Below are 21,940 nucleotides of genomic sequence, written 5' to 3'. Positions count from 1 at the left end.
AGGCTTCAGTGTGCCAAGTGAAGTAACACTAGAACTTTTATCACATTCTTGAGCGAGCACACCAGCCTCAGAATCTCTGGTAAGCACAGCTGTACTGAAAGATTCAGCTGTGTTTGAAACTACATTCATTTCTCCCTACTCTAGAATGGGCGGAACCTATTCTTATGAATATTCCTCAGGTTTTCATTGGTATATAAATGTGCACATTCTGGTGTGTAAGCATCTACTAGACTCACCTTTATAATTGGCTCCTTGAGCACATGGAGATTGTCTTTAGCCATGGCTCTGGGGTGCATGGGAGGCTATTGGGTAAGGGGTAGTCATAGAGTCTTCAAGCAAGGCAGGACCAGTCTCCTTAGGTAGGGTAGGAGGGGTTGTTCCTACTGGTGAGAGAAGCCTGATGGAGTTATGGGGTTCTGGGTCTTCATATTGAACTGGGTTCTCCTAAATATCACCATTCTAAATTTTGAGACCAGAGTCCTCATGGTCTCAAATGGTCTCTTTCCAAATCATCCTTCTAAGCTCCAGGTGTGGTTTTTATCTGTGGCTGGCTGAAGTGCAGTGTGGATGAAGCGTCAGTTTGAGCTCAGAGGGTCTGGGACTTGGTGATTTGGAGCATGAGAAATGATCTCGAGGTCAGCCCATCTTTCCCAGCGCCTGGACTCCCCCATCAGAGCTGTCATCCCAGCACTGTGATGGGCAGTTTAGCTGTCTGCCTCTCTCATCAGACATGGAACCATATATCTGTCTTGTTTTTGTTATGTCCCCAGTGCCCAGCAAGGTGCCTGGAATACAGAAATCCTCAGTACTTATTTACTGAATAAATGTACCAATGAAGGAATAAATGAGTGAATGAACGGTTGTCTTCCAGGTTATTGCCCTTAGTACTTGGAGTAGTTTTCATCCATCCATCCATCCATCCATCCATCCATCCATCCATCCATCCATCCATCCACTGCATACTTACTAAGCAGCTACTATATACAAGACACCCTGCCCTTAACTTCCTTGTAATGGCTTGTTTTTCATCAATAATCAATCTGCTTATTGTACACAGAGTAGTCCAGATACTGTCTGTGGTGGGGAGAATGTAATCTGTCCTTGACTTGAAGCAGTGACATTGGAGCCAGGTAGAACTGAGATTGAATCTTTCCTCTGATTCTTGACATTTTGGGAACCTTGGACAATTTAGCTTTTTGAGTAAGAGTTTCTCCTTCCACAATGTGGTTTTAAGAATTTCTAACTTGAAGGATGGTCCTGAGTCAGCCTCAGTGAATGTTGTTGAATGATGAGATCCAATGGGTGAATGGATGGATGGATGAATGGATGGATGGATGGATGGATGGATGGATGGATGGATGGATGGATGGATGAGGGGTTATTGCCCCACTTTGGCTACGTGGCCGGACACAGCCTGGCTCCTCTCCCATAGACAGAGTCCACCTGCTGGCTGAAAACCCAGGATGGGTGCGAGAAAGCCTAAGCCTCCAGCTTTGCTTAACCAAGCAAAAACGGAACAAACTGGGTGGCAAAGCAGAGAGCTGGCAAAACCCTCCCTCAAAGTGGAGACTGAGCCAGCGGCAGGGGCCCTTGGGCAGGTGATCCAAGAGACAGACAACTGCTCCCGTGACTGCTGAATGTCTGACCGCCCCAGCCTCTCCCCTCCCCCCAGGGATGTGGGCAATGCGATGTTGGCATGGTGACCAGTCAGCCTGTCTCCCCCTCCTCTGCATCCTGAGGACAAAGAGGCCCTGAGGAGTAGAATGGGGCCCTGCGGGCTCCACTGGCTCAAGAATGGTAGGGAGTGCGGGGTCCAGAAACTGAGGGGGCCCCTGGCTGCTAAACTCCTGCGGCGGGAACAATGGAGCCGTTGCCCTGGCAACCAGGGGAGGCCTCTCCCTGGGGCTCAAAGCTGAGTCTGGGAAGAGGTGTCCTAAGAAAGGGAGGTTGGGAACAGAGGAGGGGAGTTCCAGTTCTCAGAGTGCATGTGCCCCAAGGCAGGAGCAGGGCCCCCTTCCAGAGCAGATGATCAGAGTGTCTGTGGACCGTTCTCCAGTGCCTCTGAGGGAGACTGGGTGAGAGCAGTCCACTAGCTCGCTGAGTGGAGCCCCTGCTGGGTAGGGGGGAATGCCCCGCCCCCCTCTGATGAGGACTCTTCCCTGGTGCCCACTCCTCCTCCTCTCAGGCCTCTTGAGGGCTGCTTTCAGGGCGGGGGCCCATAGAGTCAGGGCCCAGGGTCAGCGGCACAAGGGGTCCCCCAGCCTTGGGGTTGTCCTGCGAACTGAACTCTGGGATGTTTGAGCATGCTGTGGGTATAGGAGAAGAGTGTGCCACTGGGGTGGGCGGGGTAGGGCCACAGTCTTGAGTCTGATGGCAGACCCTTGCCCTGAGGGGTCCTGGGGTTTTGTCAAGGAGATAGCTTCTGGAGCAAGACAGTCCTGGCTTCAGCTCCGGCTCCATCACCTGCCAACTTCATGACCCTGAGGAAATGGTTTTGTCCGAGGCTGGGTTTCCCCAGCTGTAAAGCAGGAAGGACACCGGCCTTGGCATGTTGGTACTGAATGGAGGGGACGGCCCCCGTGCTGCACGGTGAGTTAGCTTCCCTTCCCTCCCCTGCCTCACTGCTTGTCTCTGCCTGTAAGCACCTGTGGCTTGGAACCCTGGAGGGGTCGCCTCAGCTCCATCCAAACTATGGAGATACCCCATCGACACAAACACATCCCCATTCTCCCTGAAAGGCTCCCCTGCTCTCATTAGCCTCCTGAGGAGCACGGTCTATGAGGGTCCTGGGCAGGACATGACCCTGTCGTGGTGACCAGAGCTGTCTTTGAGGATGGCTAGTTACAGGTGTCCCTTGCCTTTCTGAATTTTCTCCTTTTCCCCTTTGCTTTTGCCATAAAGAAAACATTAAGGGGAGATGTAACACACCTTATACAAGGTCTGAGCACTCAGAGGCGTGGGAGATGGCCAAACTGGGCCCTGAGTGTGTCCTGGGCCTGCGTCCCATTGCACTTGCCTGAAGAGAAGCAAGGGGCTGAGGGGGAACCTGCCTCAGCTGGTGGCTACCTGAACAAGAGGCCCTGGAGCGGAGGCTTGGCCCTGCACCGCCCTGCTCTGTGCCCCGCTGCAGTCAGCACCCAACACGACCCGGGAGCCTGCGTGGGTGTTGGGGGATGAAGTCGGGAGTCACGATGCCAGCCAGATGCCTTGTTCTTTCAGAACAAATGGGTCCCTCTTGTGGCCATGAGGCCTCATGGCAGCCGTTCCCCACCCCTGTGCCCTCCGCTGCGGCTCAGACAGGTGCCTGAAGGGAGGGGCACCAAGGACTCCGGACCTGGTCTGGCCTGGCTCTGGTGCACCCAAAGTCCAGATCACACCTGGCCTGGCTCCCCGAGTCAAACTGGAGCAGCAAGTCTCTTCCTTGCTCCTTCCCAAGGGAGAACCTGGTGGAGACTGAAACATAGCCCTTCTGGGGGTGCTTACCACACTCAGACCCTGATGGATGGGGTAGGGGAGGGCACTGCTGAGCAGACAAGCTGGCTGCGGGGATCACTCCCACAAAGGTGGTCTCAGATTGAAGAAGATCGGACAGGAGTTCACATACTAATTCTGGGGAGTCTGTTATGTCAAAGTCCTGGGCTGGGCTCGTTGTGGGTGTGTGGGCAGAAATGAAGAAACAAAGAAAAGCGCACTTGTGGCTCTCTAGGGCCCTCACCCTGGTTAGTGTGCTCATGCCAGACAGAAGTTACCTGGGACATGCAGAGCAGCCTCAGGAGGGTCCGTGGGGCCCTCAGACTACATGCAAAACACGGGCTCAGCAGCATTTTCCTGGAGAGGGTCCGGAGGTTTCACCAGCTTCTCAAAGGATTTAGAAGAACCAGAACCTACCATGAAAGTAGATGAGACCAGAACTTTTCCAATGCGTGGTATGGGCCCCTTCAAAATGGTCACCCTGTCAGGAGGTGGACGTGCTCAAAGGATACTGTCTGCTTGCATCTGGGCTTCCCTCCGGCGGTCCTCAGGGGTCACTTTCCAATTATGGAGGGATGTCAGGCTCATTTCTCCCTGACCACATCTGGCTTTTGTCCCCCGAATGACCCAGCTTCATCACCCACCTTAGTCACCAGCTTTGGGTCCAAATGACTGTCAGCCATTTCCAAAAATGCCATCCACCTCAACAAGGCAAAGACTTGCCACCCTTAAGAGTATTCAAGTGAACATGACAGCGTTGCCGCAGGGGTTCCTGAAACTTCCTTCAGAACTCCGAGCGGGCAAAGAGTATGTAAAGGTATATAGTCTTTTGAGGTGACTACTTAGAAGGGTCTGCTAGGTGAGTAAAAACTCACTGATGTAACTCTGTAATGATGAACTGTAAGCATAACAGATAAACTAGCAAGACCCAAAAGGTGAGATAAGGGGTCAAGAAATGTGGAGAGGCAGTCAGAGAATGCAAGAGTTGTGGTGGCCAAGAAATGTGCCATCATTCATACTGCATTCAAGAGGGATTTCTCGACGTCTACTCTGGACCCTCGGTGAATACAACAGGAGCTCTCAGTGGTTAAAGGAGAGAGACCCTGCTTGTGTCATGTGTGCTAATATCCATCGTCCAGGGATGCAAAGGCCCTTTACTAGAGATTTCAGTACAGTTTCTCTTCTGTAGCTATCTGGAAGGACCGGCACTGCTCATAAAGGAAATTCACTCACCATGTAATAAATATTACTGAGCACCTACCATTGACCATGTTCAAAGTGCTATGGCAAGTAAAATCTCCTAAGAAGACTGAAGTCTAGTAGAGGAGATAAGTATAAATACGCAGAAGGGAGAACGTGATCAAAGTGTCATAGGAAAAATCAGACAAGGGGCTGGGGAAGGCAAAACTTGGAAGAAGGCTATGGTCAATGACCTTAATGGTTTCGGGTCCTCATTCCTCCCTGTGTCCGTGCCCATTGCCATGGGACTTTGCAGCACTTTCTCACTGTAATTCCTGTCTCAGGACAATGGATATTAGCACAGGTGACACAAGCAGGGTATTTAAAAGTGCTCACGTGATTGGGCTTGTTCTCTAGGGCTTCTGCCATGGCCGCAAGAAGAATATTCTGGGCTAGCTCCCGGGTCCCAGAAGAGACTCTGGAAGTAGGAAAGGCAAGCAGAACCCATGTTCCAAGAACAGGGGAGGGGATGAGGAGCCTCAGAGTGCCCTGATCCAGTTCATGGGTCAATGGTGGTGGTCACCTCGTTTGGATGACATTCCCTAACGCCAGGCATTGAATTTGTAACTGCATTCCATTTTAATGCATAAATGCAAATGTCGGTAGGCAGAATGGTTAGAGGCTTCATACCGGCCACTGCAGGTCTGTGAACTCCCTTCACCTCCCTTCTGCCTCTTCATCCTCTGCAGCCAGCAGCGGGAGCTCCCTGGATCGTGAACATCTCTGCACCTGGCATGCCATGTGGTCTGCCTCTTGGTTACCAAGTGCGGTCCTCAGAAGCTGGTGTCCAGCTGCCACCTGCAGGATTTGGAGAGTAATGGGCAGAAGTTGGCCTGGTCCTTTATCCCTGGGGCCCCTGGTCCTCACTAGCTTTACCCTGAGACACCTGACTAGGGAGAGAACGGCTGCTGAGAATGACTCTGGACACATTCTCACAACTCTTGGGAGATGCCTTAGTGAAGAAGTCCCAGGCTCTCATCTGCCATTTTATGAAGGCAACACATGGTAAGGGGCTGGCTGGGCCTTACTTTCAAAAGGGGTCTGGGCTTGTTTCCAAATGATGAGGTACCTCCCCAAAGGAGCAGGACATTTTCAGAGTAGCTGGGCTTTCTGTAATAGGCCCCTGCAGAGATTTTGGGGTTGAAGGAGATGGCCTCCCTCTGGAGGAAGTAAACTCCAGACAAAATGGGAGTCTGCTCTGAAGCCAGGGGGTCTGAATGCCTTTTTTTCCATTTGAGCCCTTATGAAGACTGTAATTCATGTTTATCCGTAGCAATGCTTCTCACACAAGGGCTCATGTTCTCAGGGGGAGGTTCCAGACTTCTTGGGGGAAAGGTCATATATGGTATAGAATTGGTTTCTCCAAACTTCCATTCATGAAAGCACATGGAGCACAAACACGGGAATCCCCTACCCTCAACTTCATCACACACAATGGCTATATGTAGTATTTTAAATATTGAACTAATGCAAAGTCAAGAAAGCTAAATCACCACGTGTCAGCACCACTGCAACAACCCACAAGGCCTGAAAAATCACGACAGGCTTAGGTCTTAGGCTCCATATAGGACCAGGAATTACGACTCATGGACAACTAAGATTTGCAACTGGGCTGTGTAAGGACAGCAGACCTACCTGTCTGCTAGGTAAAATATGAGAACCCTGAGCCTCCTACCTGTGGGAAGGTGGGGCCCTAATTCATTCTCCATACAGTGTGGAAACCCCATAGAAATGGACATGAAAATGTGTGCGACCTTGTAGAGATCCCAGGAGAGACCACCTCGAAAACTTCCTTTATAGGGAGGTATCCTCAACCCCAGGTGCTTGTGGGGTTACCTCAGATGTTAACGCCTGCTGAATAAGGACAAAAAACATAAAATATATCAGGAAATCCAGCACCACTCATTAGTGAATTAACTCAACAGTTTTCTCTGGATACCTTTCGTGTAACAGGGATTAGAGATACATCAGGGTACAAAACAGTTAAAAACTTAGTACACTGTATGTTAACTCACTTGAATTTAAGTTAAAAAAAACATAAAAACTTTGCAGTTAGAGCTTACATTTAGGTTGGGTGTGACAGACAATAAATATGTATAGTAGACTCAATAATGATTCAAGTTATGGAGAGAAGTAAAGCAGGAAAGGGGATTAGGGCATAGTGGAGGCAGATGCCACAATTTAAAATACCATGATCAGGGAAGGCCCACAGTGGTGTTGAGATGCGTCAAGTGGGTTTTTGGGGAAAAAGCAAATGCAGATGCCCTGAGTCAGAAGCATGCTAGAAATTTCAAAACATAGTCAGGAGGCCAGCGTGGCTGAAGAGGAGTGAGTAAGAGGGAGAATAACGGATGACACCAGAGAGGTGAGCCAGATTAGGTTTTTTAGATAAGGCTTTACATCATTGCAACTCACTGGTTTTATGCGGACAGATGACACAATCTGCCTTATGTTTTAACAAGAGTTAGGATTACTTTAGGATTTTTTGACCCAATTAAATGGAAGCAGGGAACTCAGATGGGAAGACCAAAGTTAGACAAGAATCCTTGGGAAGGGTAAGGAATTGTTTTGGACCATGTGAAGATATGGGTAGACAGATAATGAATTTAGGGCTAAAAGAGGCTATCTATGCTGGAGGTATGAATTTGGAGGTCACAAGCATGGAGATAGGATCACAAACCACATAACCAGATGAGATCAGTAAGGATGTGAGAGAATACAGAGAAGAGCAGAAATTTAAAGACAGAACCAGGGTGGGGTCAATAGTCCACATGCCCAAGTAGAATTCATTCCTAACGAACAAGAAATAATAGAGTGATTTGAAAAGTAAGAATGTTGAAGATGTTCAAGTTGTTAAAAGACTAGCATCCACAAAACAAGGAGAGATCATGAAACATGAGCAGATATGAAAAACAAGAACCACACAGAAATCCTACAAATGAAAAATATCATTACTGCAACAAAAATCTCAATGGCAAAGCAGACGACTAGACACAGCTGAAGAGTCAGTGAATTGGAAGACAGAATGGAAGAAATCCACCAAAGTGAAAAACAGATAAAAAAATTTCTTCAGGTGGCATTTCTATTAAATGCTCTCAGAGGCAAGCTCCTTACTTTCCAGGCTATTTCATGGAAGCAAACTTTTGAATCAGGGTCCAGAAATGGAACAAAACTCTTAACACAGAGGAAAAAGTAATTTATTTCTAGAATTGGGAAGATGTGATGGCAGGACTGAAGACCTCTGCTAACAAGAGTTAACATTCGCTGTCTGTGTAGTGTGTGCCTGGGGACTCCCACCAAGGCTCTGATTACCTGGATGAATTTCAGGATCAGCGCTCACCTGAGGGGATGTGACTTTGTGACTTAGACAATTCTTCCTTTCTGGGAAGGACAGTTATATACCCAACTCTGAACACTTGCTGATTGTGCATCTCTCCCGGTCAAATGTATCATGCTAATAAATTCATCAACCATAAAACCCAGTGATGGATTGTTTCTCCCCTCACCTTGCTGGTTGTGGAAAGAGAGGGAGAGAGAGAGAGGGAGGGAGAGAAAGAGAAAGAGAAAGAGAAAGAGAAAGAGAAAGAGAAAGAGAAAAGAAAGAAAGAAAGAAAGAAAGAAAGAGAAAAAGAAAGAAAGAAAGAAAGAAAGAAAGAAAGAAAGAAAGAAAGAAAGAAAGAAAGAAAGAAAGAAAGAAAGAAAAAGAAACGAACGACCCAGGACATGACAGGATCAGATCTAGTTATCGTTGGCTTCTGAGCTGTCCACGTTAGCCTGGTTTTAAAGAAAAAAACACACTCCAGATCTATTTTGCTCATAAACAACTTTTATTTTTGTTCTCAGTATGTGCCCTTGAAGATTCCAAAATGTCTGGAGCTTCTGATTCTCCTGGGACCAGAGGTAAAAGCATTGTACAGAAACACTCAACCTTGGCGCATCGCTCTCTCCCGAGGAGCTAAGTTTGAAGGCCTCAGAGAGAGGGAGCTGACACTCACACCTTATTCCAAGATGGGTAACACGGTGAACAAAGAATTAGTAAAACAGACTCAGTCTGTCGAGGGCTTCAAATATACATATTCTATATATATAAACCTGTTATATAGGATTTCAACTTATCGGTTTCCTTGTGATTTGTAATTAAAGTACAAATGATATATAGATGTTGTACACTGCTGATTTCCCCTTCTCAGCCCCCCTCCCTCCCCAACATAAATAACATTACAAAGGTCAGGTGATCCTAAGAGTTTTTGTTGTTGTCAATATTTTGTTTTAAAAATCATTTCCCCTTCCTCCCCGGCAAACTACCTCTGAAGGTTTGTGACATAGCAGCATGGAACGGACACGACGGGGGACGGCATGGATCTAATGGCGAGAGCGCACAACGTTGCTTCTCACTGGCACCGGGTGGGCTTCTGCATTTCCACTGACAACAGAGGCTACGACAGGAAGCAGAGAATGTGCAACGCGGTTTCGTCCTCCGCCCACGAGGAGGAGGAGGCCGGCTGGACCACTGAGAAAAGCCCTAAAGGCATTGAGGTTTTGGAGACAGAGCACAGCTCCAGAAACGTCTTGGCTCAGTATTTACACGGTATCTTTCCGCTGCATTTTCCTTTTGAGAAATTTGTGTTTCTGAGGTTGGCTGGGGGAAAGAGGGAACTTAAAAACAAAGACAAAATGATTCCCACGTATGTAAAAGTCCTGTTGTAAGTCTTAGTTATTTTCACACACATCATTAAAAGTAGATACTGACAATGATTGGTTTCGTATTTTTTTTTTTTTTTTTTTAAGAGCATGAGAAGAGAGAGAGATGAGAGAGAGAGGAGGGTGCACTAAGGAGAGCGCCGTCCCTTCTTCAGCATTAAGTGACACTGGATGGTCTGGATTCGGTTCTTGGCCGGAACGAACTCAGGCTGCAGCTTCAGCGTCGATTCATACCACACCAGGGCTTTCTCAAACTCCTCCTGTGAGGGGCACAGGGACAGATGTGAGAGGGATACCGCCACCTGGCTGAATGCGTACCGTGACTTCTTTTTCCTTGAGAAACACCTCTGTGCTAGTAGCAATCCTGGGGGGTTTTCTCAACGGATCTACGTCTCTGAGGAAAACTCTGGGGTCTGGAAGGTGACACCACGCCCAAGGTACAGTATCACGAAGAAAACGAAGGCAGAGCCCAAGAGCCAAAGGGAAAGGGGAGATCGATTTTACAAAGGTCTGAGCCAAAAGTGGGAGTAATCCTGGAGGTGACGGTGAGGACCAACATGGCTGAGTATTGACCGTGTGCCAGGCACTGTGCTGGGTGCTTTATGAAAACCCTCCACTGAATCCTCACAGAAACCTCTAGAACTGTGCCTGGCAAATGCTCCTTATGCATCTGCCTGAATTTTCTACTACAGCTAGAAAGATGGAAGTCAAATATCTCAAAGTCAGGTGCTGTACATTTTGGAACAGTTTTTTTTCTCCCTCACATTTAAAAATACGAACATCATTTGAAAATGATCACTGTCATATTTGAAGGCATTCACCTTTCACTTAGACCAATACTCTCAAAGAAGAGCCCAAACCAAATGGTTAAATGACTCCTTCTAGGCAAGTGAGACGCAGAATTCCTCATTCATAGTAGCAAATTTCACATTTACTGGGGACAAAAATAGATTCTTCGATTTTAAGAAACAGAGAAAGAAATTTGCACATTCAGCAATACGTACCCGGCCAAATTACACTCGCTGCCTTTCAAGTCAAGGATGACACATAAAACTTAAAGCTTCAAGCTGCTCCTTCTATTAACCTTTATTGAGAGTACCTTGGGAATCGCCCCATGTGGGACACCAAGCTTTAGATGAAAATGCATAGCATGATTCTCATTTTAAATTCAGCTATGACAGCTTCCAGGGCACCCCTGGGATTTTAAGTTCTGAAATCAGTCCTTGTTTCTGACCAGAATGAGGGTTCTGGATGATGGCTTTGCCGTTTGCTCTGGAAATGGTATCCCATGAAGCCAGTGGCATGCCACCATTCATGAAACACACGACGAGCACCTCGTACGTGCCAAACACTGTGAAGTGCTAGGGGCAGAAAGGTGAAGAAGAGTCTCTTCCCAAAGGAGTGCATCGTCTGGAGGGAGAGACAGACACTTAAAAAGTAAATGAATAAACCAAGGTGAAAATACGGCAAGAATGACATGCACAGGGCCTCATAAGCACAGTGATATAAGTACCTGGCCCCACCGGAAAGCAAGAGCGCACGGGTGTTTCTGTCCACGGGGAGTGTTAGGTAAATCTGACTCTACCGTGAGTGTGAAACTCACCGGGAGGAGCTACACAGTTGCAAATACTTAGATGAATTTCATGTACTATTTTTTTTTTTTAATTCACAAACTCCTTAGCCATAAAAAATACCTTTGTTGGAGCTAGCAATCAGAGACAAAAAATGTACAGGGAACTGGAGGGCACGGACACCATCAAGGGAGTTCTGAAAGCAAAGGTGAGGGGGGGAGAGACAGTGGCAGAGGTGGTATGCTCTGCCCCCGCCAGTGACCTCACCATCGCCACGTAGACGTTGCCCAGGGTGAAGTGGTTCACGGCAAAGTGTGGCGCGATCTCTACTGCCATGGTGGCTACTATGACGGCGTCGTTCCAGAGCTTGGCGTTGTGCAAGATGTTAGCCAGGCTGATCAGGGGCACGTCCTGGGAAAGCAAGAATGGTGAGAAGGAAAGGGTACTGATGTGCGAGCCTTCGTTCCTGGTGGTTCTGACCGTAAATAATGCAGTAAGTTTTTCCTGCATGACCGAGTAATGCAACTGAACCTGCGAGTCTTCTGGTTGCTACTGGTCTGTGACAGATGAGGAGACTGCATGAGGACACAAACCAATGCATTACTCCTTTCATTAGGAAAGTCTGGCCTCAAACACAAAGTGGAAGAGTCAGGTGAGTAAACAATCTGCTTGGTGAAGTTGCTGGTTTACATGCTGGGGCAGGCTTCTGTCTCATTGCAGACTGGTAATAAACAATTCACAGCCTGACGCCTGTCCTCAGATGACACTTGTGAGTCCTGCTGTGGGAGAGCCGAAGTGTCTTCTGCAAGGTCCACGGCATCACCTGCTTGAACCAGGGCCGGCAAACTCTGGCCTACAGGCCGAAGCTATGCCTGCTGCCTATATTTGTAATGTTTTACTGGAATGTAACCATTCCTGTTCCTTTACGTATTTCTGTGGCTATTTCATGGCGGAACCAAGTGGCTCCAACAAGGCTGTCTGGCCCGCAGAGCCGAAATTTCTTTTTCTGACCCCTGACCTAGAGTGCTGGCTGGCCCTTGTCTATGTCTAGCAGTACAGAGCACAGAATGATGGGCTGAACAAGTAGCAACACTGTTATTAGCACAAATACTGAGTCCTTTAAGCTTGTTACTCAAGCAAGCACCACCTGCACCACACCGTACCGGGTTCCACAGGAGATACAGAAGACCTAGGGGAAAAGGACCCACCTTCGTCCTTACTGGACACTCATGGAGTGAGGTCATTATGTGAGGTCACAAAGCTAGCAAGAGGCACAGCTCCTGTCACCATTCCATATGCTGCCCTTATGAACAAAGAAGACATGAGCCGTGTCTTCGGGAGGTCTGAGATGTGGAGGCGAACGCAGAACTCAGCACGTGTGGATACAACTGTGCTGTTAAAAAGCTGAACGTTCTCAGTCATCTCAGCAGTAAGTGGCATTTTTGGAAAGACTGATGTGACATCACACTGATGTGATGTGCTTTTTGTTTTTGTGGAAAAGGTGAAGTCTGAAGGAGACCAGGAACTGGCCGATATGTAAGAAGAGATGGAAACTGCTTTGGTTTTGGTGTCTGGAAACAAGCTTAATTCAGTAGTATACATAAAACAAGTATCACAGGCCTCCAGGTCCCCTGGGGGTAAGCTAATCCCAGAAGGACTTGAGGGGTGACAGCTTGCCTAGGCCAGTGCATTTGTTGTACGCTGGGTGGCTCTGCAAACAGTAGAAGGGACATTAAATGATGGACTCTTGAAGACCTTCCCCCGTGTTCCCACTTGCGGAGGCAGGGAAGGCATGGTAGTGGGTCTCACTCCCAGGCTTGCAGCAGTATAAGTGGGGTTGAAGGTTCTGCCAGCCTATGCTAGCCTTTTGCCACTTTCTTACTGGCCGAGCGTGAGGAAAGATAGTTGAAACCTCAGAATAAACAGTGGAAAGGACCAAGAGACAGAAATTCGCACTTCAGAGCTGCACTCACCTTCATCTGGTGTGGAGCATAGTGGAGGGCCTGGCGGAGGCAGTCGATCGCCTTCTTTCCTTGGCCTTTCACTCTCCAGTAGAGGGCTGCCATGCTGGAAAGGACCCAGGATGTCTGGTTCTACAAAGGAATGATCAGTTGAAGCTGGTGTCTCTTAAATATATATATTAGAGAGATTAGTCCCATGTCTATGATATGAATTACAGATACATTCCCTCAGTCTTCTGATGTCTACCCTTGGGCCTCTGGTTTTTTGATGTGATGTAGGCTTTGATTTCTACATACTTCAGTTTATTACTTTAGATGGCTTCTGGATTTTTCAGTTGTGGCTGACAAGGTCTTGCTTACTTCAAGGTTATCAAGAAATTTTACCACATTTCCCCCCCAGAACTGTAAAGTTTCATTTTTCACATTTAAATCTTTGATCCATTGAAATTTAACTTGGTGTAAAAGGTATGGCTCCAACTTAGATCGTTACTAAGTTGTCCCAATAAGATTTAACAAATTATTCATCTCTCTTCCCTCAGTGAGATGCTAACCTTTACCATATACAAAATTTCAGCACTTAATTTAGGTCTAATCTTGGATTTTCCTGTCTACTTCATTTGCCCCTTTTGATGCACGGTCTCTAACTCCCAGCCATCACAGATGAAGCAATCAGAAAACTTACCCTGCTTCCTGCTTTCTACCTTTTTTCTTTCTTCCAATCTAATTTTTTGGTAATTTCATTACTCTTCATCGTCAGGGCGTATAGTATTCGTATTCTGCTCTATCGCCCTATCCCCCATATTTGTTTTCCTATTGGTTTTGCAGCTAAATATATTCATTGATGACTGACATTACTTTCGTGTGGCTTCCCCAATCATCTGGTGGTTGGCTGAGGTTCAGCCCACTACTGTCAGTGGGAACAATATTCTTGGACACTGTTGTTATGGGCTGAACTGTGCTCCTCCAAGACACATATGTTGAAATCTCAGCCCCTCATACCTCAGAATGTAACTGTATTTGGAGATAAGGTCTTTAAGGAGGTAATTAAATTAAAATGAGGCCGTCAGTGTGAGGCCTTAATGCAATACGACTGGTTTATATGAAGGATTTATAGAAGAGGAAGCGATACTTCAGGGTCCTGTGTGCAGAGGGACGACCCTGTGAGAGGCAGCAAGAAGCTAGCCATTGGCAGCCAAGGACGGAGGCCCCAGAGGAAACCCACCCTGTCGGCACCTGGATCCCAGACGTGTGGCCTCCAGAAATGTGAGAAAACAAATTTCTACCGCTTAAGGTACCCAGTCTGTGGTGCTTTGTTATGGTAGCCCTAGCAAACGAATACGATCATACATGTTCAAAACTTTCTGTCTGCAGCCCTCATACCTGAAGGACAGCTGGCTGGCTGTAAAACCATGGCTCATTCTTTCTTTCCTTGAATAACATGTTGGCACTGTTCCATTGCCTGCTGGCACGGATGGCTGCTACAGAGAAATCTGAGGCTGCCTGATTTATTCCCCTTTCTTAGTGACTTGGTCCTATTGATCGGCTTCTCAGAAGGAGTCTTTTTTTAAAACTCAAATGATCTTTCATTAATGCCAATATTTCACACATACAAAAGAGCATGTTTATATAATCATATATATACATAAGTGATTATATAAAAATATACACTTACGTGATAAAACATAAAATAACGAATCTCCCAGAAGCTGCCAGCCTAGTGAAGAATGAACTTGCAGCCAGCCACCTATGTGTCTAGCCTCTTGCCTTTTCTCCAGAGGCACACACTATCCTAAATGCTACGTTCGTTATTCCATTGCTTTTTTATACACTGTTCCATCTCTCTCTCTCTCACACACACACCCGTATATTTGCTTCAACAATATAATCCGCAGTGTACTTCTTCCTGTGCATTATAAAAGTGCTCTAATACTGTACAGAGACTTCCGGGCCCTGAAATTTTTACTCAACACTCTATTTCTAAAATTCATCCATGTTGTGTGTAGCTTTAACTTATTCAATTTCCTTGCTGCATAATTAAATGTCCATTAAATGAATATATTTATCCATTTTCTGTAGATGGGGGCTCTGAGTTATTTCCTGTTTTTAAGTTTTCTGTTGCAAATAAATGTGCAGTTTCTCTAGTCTAGAGTAGATACCTAGGGGTAGGACCGCTGGTTCACAAGATATGCACATGTTCAACACAACAAGAGAATGCTAACTTGTTCCCTACAGGTGCTGTAACAATCTACAATCCCACCAGCAATGTTTAGACATGCTTCTTGCTTTGTAGCCTTTCTAATTCTCGGTGTCGTCAGTGGGGGTAAAACAGCATCTTACTGTGGTCTTGGTTTGCATTTCCTGATCATTAGTGAGACCGAAACTGTTTCTTGAATTTATCAGCCACACACATCTTCTTTCAGTGAAATGTCTGTTAATATCTTTTATGTATCGTTCTACTATTTATCTTTCTCATCGATTTGTTTATATGTTCTGCCTATCAGTCCTTGTAGGTTGAATGGGTTTTACACATACTTTCTCTCACCCCGGCTTCTCTCTCTTTCATTTAAAAAATGTCTTTAATTTAAAAAATTTAAACTTTAATGCAGTTGAACTTACTCACATTTTCTCTTCTGGTTAGTGCTTTAGTATCTTAAGAAATCATTTTCTATTCAAAGGCCAGAAAGATCATCTCCCACATTTCATTCTAATTTTTAAGTCTTTGTCTTTGATACTCGAGTCCTTAATTCACATGGAATTCCTTTTTTGTGTAAGCTGTGAGGTGAGGATGAATGAGCGTCCTGCAAAATCCCTTCTCTCTCTGTTGATCATCCACAGTCCAATGTATGTCAGAGTCGGCTTCAGAACTTTATTATTATTATTATATTTTTAATTATATTATGTTAGTCACCATGCAGTACATCATTAGTTTTTGATGTAGTGTTTCATGATTCGGGCTTTCTATGTAGTCCCCCCTTGTCATTATTTCTGTTTATCCTTGAGCAAATGGCATTATGGCTTGTTTTATAATTTTTCATAAAAGTAAGGCAATTTTCACAACCTTATTTTTTTCAAGAGTGTCATGTCCATTCCTTACCCTTCCATATAAAGGTCTGCTTTTCAAATACCATAAAAAAAACTTGTTGGCATTTTGATTATGGTAGCATTGACTCTATAAATCAAATTCGGGAAAACTGACATGTTTATGATGTGTGTTGTCTTATCCATGAACATTATATATCTCTGTTTATTTAGGTCTTTTAAAATGCCTTTCAATAAAGTTGTATCACTTTGTGCAGACAGGGCTTACAAATTTTTTGTTAGATTTATTATTGGGGGCTTCATATTTTTGTAGTGATGGAAATACATTTTGAAAATTATGTTTTCTAATACTTTTTGCTACTGCATAGAGATTATTTTTATTGACGTCACAGGCAGCCATCTTGATAAAAATATTATTTCTAAAAATTTATAGATTCTTTTGGGTTTGCTACGTAGATAATCACATCATTTCTGAATAATACTTTGGTTTTTTTCTTCCTAATACTTACGCCATTAACTTCTTTTTTTTTTTTGGTTTACTGTACGTGCTAGGACTTTTGGTACAAATTTGGAAAAAAGTGGTGATGGTGGGCATTCTCTTTCCTGACTTCAAAGAATTATTTTAAATATTCCCCATTTAGAATCATCTTTGCTGTAGTATTTTGTTGATTCTTCTCATCAGATTAAGGAAGTCCTTGTCTAGTCTTAATTTGCATTAGATTCACATCATGAATAGTATTGCATTTTATCAAATGCAATCTACTGAAATAATTTCATAATTTTAATCCTTTAATTTGGTTGATGAAATACAGAGTTTTCCTAAAGTTAGACCATTTTTGTATTTCTGGGATAAACCCAACTCGATCAAGGTGCATCTTGTAAAAGAAAAATAAATGCTGCTAGATTTAGTCTGTTAAAATTTGGTATATGGTTTTGATACCTATTGTTTGTAAAGTGAGCTTAGAGTATAATTTTTCTTTCTTATAATATCTTTGTCTAGTTTTGTTTTCAAGGCTACACTAGTCTTGTCTCAAGTAATTAACTGGGAAGTTGTTCCCTCTTCCGCTGTCCAGAAGAATCTGTTTATATTGAGATGGTATATTTCTTAAAATTTTGGTAGAATTCACATGTAAAATCAACAGGCCTTGTATTCTTTGCGAGAAGATATTTTTTAACCTACTGCTTCAATTTATTTGAGTTATAATATCCAAATCAATTTGCGTAATTATATTTTTCTAGAAATTTGTCTTCTTTACAACTGTTTTCAAATTTATTGGCATAAAATTGTTAATTGTATCATTTTCTTATCTTTTTAGCTGTAGTTTTGCTTCCCTTTTCCTTCAATATTGGTTATTTGTGCTTCATTTTTTCTAGATTAATTTTGCCTGACTAGTGCCTCAAAGAAACAACTTTTGGATTGTGGATCACCATTCTATCTTTGGTTTCTATTTCACTGATTTCTGTACCTAATAATAGAACTTAAAAATGCAAAAATCAAAAACTGATAGAAAATAAAATATATACAAATTCAGAATTATAGCTGTAGATTTCAACATACTTCTCAATAACAGATAGAAGAAATATACAAAAAAAATCAGTAAAGATAAAGAAGACACGGACAATATTATCAAACAACTTGACCTAAATGACATTTCTAGAATACTCTAACAGTAGTAGTATTCTTTTCTGATGTACATGGAACATTTACCAAGGCAGATCATATTCTGGGTCATAAAACAAGTCTGAATAAGTTTAAAAGAATTTAAGTCACATAAACTATGCTCATTTACTGCAATGAAATTAAATTAGAAATTAATTAAAGAGATCTGGAAAATGCCCAACAGTTGGAAACTCAAATAACATACTTCTAAATAACAGATCAAAGGAGAAATTAGGAGGAAAATCATAAACTATTTTAAAATGAATGAAAATACAACACAATTTGTGATACGCAGCTAAAACAGAATTTAGAGGGTAACTTTCAGCACTAAACACCTACCTTAGAAAAGCAAGGGATCAAATCAATAACCTAAGCCTCCACATAAAGAAACTAAAAAAACCCCAGCAAATTAAATCCTAAGAAGCAGAAGATGGGAAATAGTAAAGATAAGAGCAGACGTCAGTGAAAGAGAAAATAAAAACAACAGGGAAATATCAATGGATCCAAAACCTTGTTTCCTGGTTCTTTGAGAAGACCAATAAATGGATAAATTTCTAGTCAGTCTGATCAGGAAAAAAAAGAGAAAAGATACAAAGTACCAACATCAGAATTACGAGAGTGCATGTTACTACCGATCCTACAGATGTTAACAGAATGAGAAAAAAATATATTATGAACAATCCTATGCTAATAAACAACTCAGATGAAGTGGACAAATTTCTTTAAAGACACAACTAACAAAACTGACTCAAGAAGAGAGATAATTTGAATACTTTTTATTAAAGAAATTGAATTTTTTAGAAATCTCTCACAACAATCCTGGCCCAGATGGCTTCACTGCTGAATTCTATCAAATATTTAAGGAAGAAATAATACCACTTCTCTATAAAGTCTTTTGGAAAAATAAGGTGGAGGGAACACTTATTAACTCATTATACTCATTATAACTCATTATACAAAGTATTAACCTAATAACAAAACTAGACAAAGTATTATAAGCAAAGGAAACCAGAGAATAACACACTTCATGATATAGATTCAGACACTGATTGGCTTATCAACGGTGGGGAAAGGTATTTATGTTGTTATTTGTTAATTTCTTTCAGTAGATCAATCAAAAATTTTTGCTTTACATTTTTGAGATTACTTCATTGGGTATGTATAAGTTTAGAACTAGTATATCTTTCTGGTGAATTAAATCTCTTACCATTAGATAGTCACTTTCTCTGCCCCTAATAATTTTTTTGTTTTGAAATATATTTTTTCAGGTAATTAATAACTATACCTACTTTCTTTTGATTAGCAAGTACCTGGTATATCTTTTCCCATTTTTTTCAACATTTATATTATGTTTCAGGCATGACTCTTATTAAATCTTTTCAAAATTTCCAATTTGACATTATTGTGACTGCTATATTACAGAATCTTTTTTTAAAAGATTTTATTTGAGAGACGAGAGATTGTGTGCAAGCAAGCTCAAGTGGGGAGAGGGGCAGAGGGAGAAGCAGACTCCCTAGTGCTAAGCAGGGAGCCTGACTCAGGGCTCCATCCCAGGACCCTGGGATCAAGACCTGAGCTGAAGGCAGATGCTTAACCAACTGAGTCACCCGAGTGTCCCTTATTACAGATTGTTTTTAAGACTGTTTACTTCTTGGCTTCTATTTGTTATCATTTTTTGTTGCTGCTGTTCTGATCCTTAAACACTTTTTTCCTCCTTTTTTTTTTTTTGCCTCCTTTTTTTTTTTTTTTGCCACTTCTTGCATTTATTTTGTTTTTTGTTTTTGTTTTTTTGTGATGCTCCCCTTCCTTGCTTCATTATTTTATCCTCAAAGGTTTGGGATTTGTGCATTCTTTTTAACAGTTAATCTTAAATCTTTACTCAATATTTAATGTAAAGTCCAAGCAATATGTTAAATCATTCCTCCTAAACATTAAGAGGCCTTTTGAACACCTTAACTCAGATTATCCCACCCTTAAATGTATATTGTTTTGTACTGGATTTCGGTTTAGTCATTTCTCTTAAAAATCCCACAAATTAATCGTTTTCTACAGACAATGTTTGCTTGGGTTTGCATGCCTGTATCATTTTATTTGCTTAGCAAATCTTTTGTCTCAGACAATCCTTCTTTGGCTTTCATATAGAGAAGTTCTTTTATTTTTTATTTTTTTAAAGGTTTTACTTATTTGACAGAGAGACACACAGTGAGAGAGGGAACACGAGCAGGGGGAGTGGGAGAGGGGGAAGCAGGCTTCCCGCTGAGCTGGGAGCCCGAGGCGGAGCTCGATCCCAGGACTCTGGGATCATGACCTGAGCCAAAGGCAGACGCTTAATGACTGTGCCACCCAGGCACCCCGAGAAGTTCTTTTAGGTAAGAATCTTGTTAGTAAACTTTTCCCAGTTATCTTTAAATGTCTTTATTCTTCTCTCATTGTAAGGTACACAATTCTAGGGAGGCCCGGTATGCTTTCAAAACTATCATCTGGCTTAGATAGTTGCTATGAGAAACAGGCTGTCATTTTTTTTTAAAAGATTTTATTTATTCATTTGACAGAGATAGAGACAGCCAGCGAGAGAGGGAACACAAGCAGGGGGAGTGGGAGAGGGAGAAGCAGGCTCCCAGTAGAGGAGCCTGATGTGGGGCTTGATCCCAGAACTCCAGGATCACGCCCTGAGCCGGAGGCAGATGCTTAAGGACTGAGTCACCCAGGCGCCCTCAGGCCGTCATTTTAAGCATCATTCCTCTGCCTGTAATCTGTCCTCTCTTACTCCATAAGGGCAGAGATCTTTGTCTAAACTTTTCTTTACTGATTTATCCCAAGCCTTAAAAAGTATTTGGTACACGGTAGGCCTTTGCTACATATCTGCTGATGAATAAATTCATGCATGCATGTTGTGGTCTTTATTAAGTGGTCAGATGCAAATCCAAAATTCTATAATCTGCTCTGTGGTACTGTGGCTGGAACACTGCAAACCATATTTCTCCCTTGCTAGCAGGCTTCTTATTAGGGTCTGCAAATGCGCACACTAGGAGACTGGAAGGCAAGAGGGAGAAGGGACTTTTTTCTTCCTGTTTGCATGTTGCGCCTGAAAGTGTCATTTGAGCAACAGTACTTTGCACTCCCAGACCCAGCCTCACTGCACCCCTTTAGCAGCCAGGCTATGCTCCCTTTTCAGAAGCTAGAACTCCCACTTGCCAGAACTCCTGCCATGAACACCTAGATTTTGAAAACCCCACTGCCTGCCTGCCCCTCTCATCCCTAGTGGTAGGAGCCAGGCCCAGCAGATGGCATCTCTAGCTTACCGCAGTCAGGTGTTTCCGTGTTTCTTTTTCGCCCTCCCACAACAATGTCATCAATTCTCTACCTTCAATTTGCTTTTCGGAATCACCTAATGTTGTTTCTGTTTTCCCGACAGTACCCCAACTGAAATAGATGCTTTTAGGATACCTCTGTCTTTGCTGTTTTACTATCATGTAGCTAGGCATGGAATTTTTTTTATTTCTCCAGCTTGGAAGACAGTGTGCTTCCTGAATGTGTTGATTCACTTATCTTCTTGTCTCTATAATATTTTGGTAATTTTTTACACAAAGCTTGCAATTCACTAGTTATTTAATTATATCTAACTCACCCAATGAGTATTTGACCTAAATAAACAAATATATTTTTAGTTTAAGGTATCAATTAGTTTAACTTGCTCATTTCCGATATGCTATTTGTTTGCCTGCCTTTGAGATAACATTTTAAAAATATTTTATAATGACAAATATCAAAGATATACAAAAGAAGATAATAGTATAAGAACTTCCATGCACTCATCGCCCAGCTTCAATCCTTATCAATTCATGGCCACTTCTGATTTCCTCTAACCCCTCATCCATATTAATTTGAAGCAAATCCCAGACATGCTTGTTATTTTCTTTTCATATAAAAAAAATCCCCAAGTTGTTCCCATGCATCCTCCAAAAGCAAATCCTCACAGTGAATTCGGAAGTTTAAATATTGTTTAATATATGTGATGTGTATCTCCCACTCAGTTGCTTTGTTGAGTTTTGCTGCTCAAAGTGTTCCATCTTTGGCCAATGCGAGCATATTCCAGTTGGCTCCGAGTTCTTCAACCTTGGTTGACTTTGGGAGCTTCTTTGCTTTCCCAGACTTGGCAGAAGCCATTTTGCCAAGATATTCTGCATCCTTTTAGTGGAAAATGGTATCTAAAGATCAATATCTAGGCACAAAGTGTGCTTACCAATACTGGGCTACTCACTGATATTAGTCTTGTCAGCAAATAAAGTTAGGAAATG

At 43.2% G+C, this 21,940-nt stretch overlaps 1 protein-coding gene across 2 annotated transcripts in view; it reads right to left on the bottom strand.

Annotated features, from left to right (window-relative positions):
- Window positions 1-9,469: 9,469 nt before the first annotated feature.
- Window positions 9,470-21,940, bottom strand: part of TTC17 (tetratricopeptide repeat domain 17) — a 113,546-nt gene continuing 101,075 nt past the window's right edge. For both annotated transcript variants that reach the window (XM_045808782.2, XM_045808783.2), the window contains 3 exons: window positions 12,956-13,075; window positions 11,250-11,393; window positions 9,470-9,671 (listed from right to left, as the gene is read on the bottom strand). In XM_045808782.2, coding sequence (XP_045664738.1) covers window positions 9,540-9,671; window positions 11,250-11,393; window positions 12,956-13,075 — 396 coding nt within the window. In that variant the 3' untranslated portion in view covers window positions 9,470-9,539. The remainder of the gene's footprint in view (window positions 9,672-11,249; window positions 11,394-12,955; window positions 13,076-21,940) is intronic.

The sequence above is a fragment of the Ursus americanus genome, chromosome 24, assembly GCF_024610735.1.
Source record: "Ursus americanus isolate L20-20 chromosome 24, mUrsAme1.1.p, whole genome shotgun sequence".
Taxonomy (NCBI): Eukaryota; Metazoa; Chordata; class Mammalia; order Carnivora; family Ursidae; genus Ursus; species Ursus americanus.
This window is presented reverse-complemented; position numbering and strand designations above follow the sequence as displayed.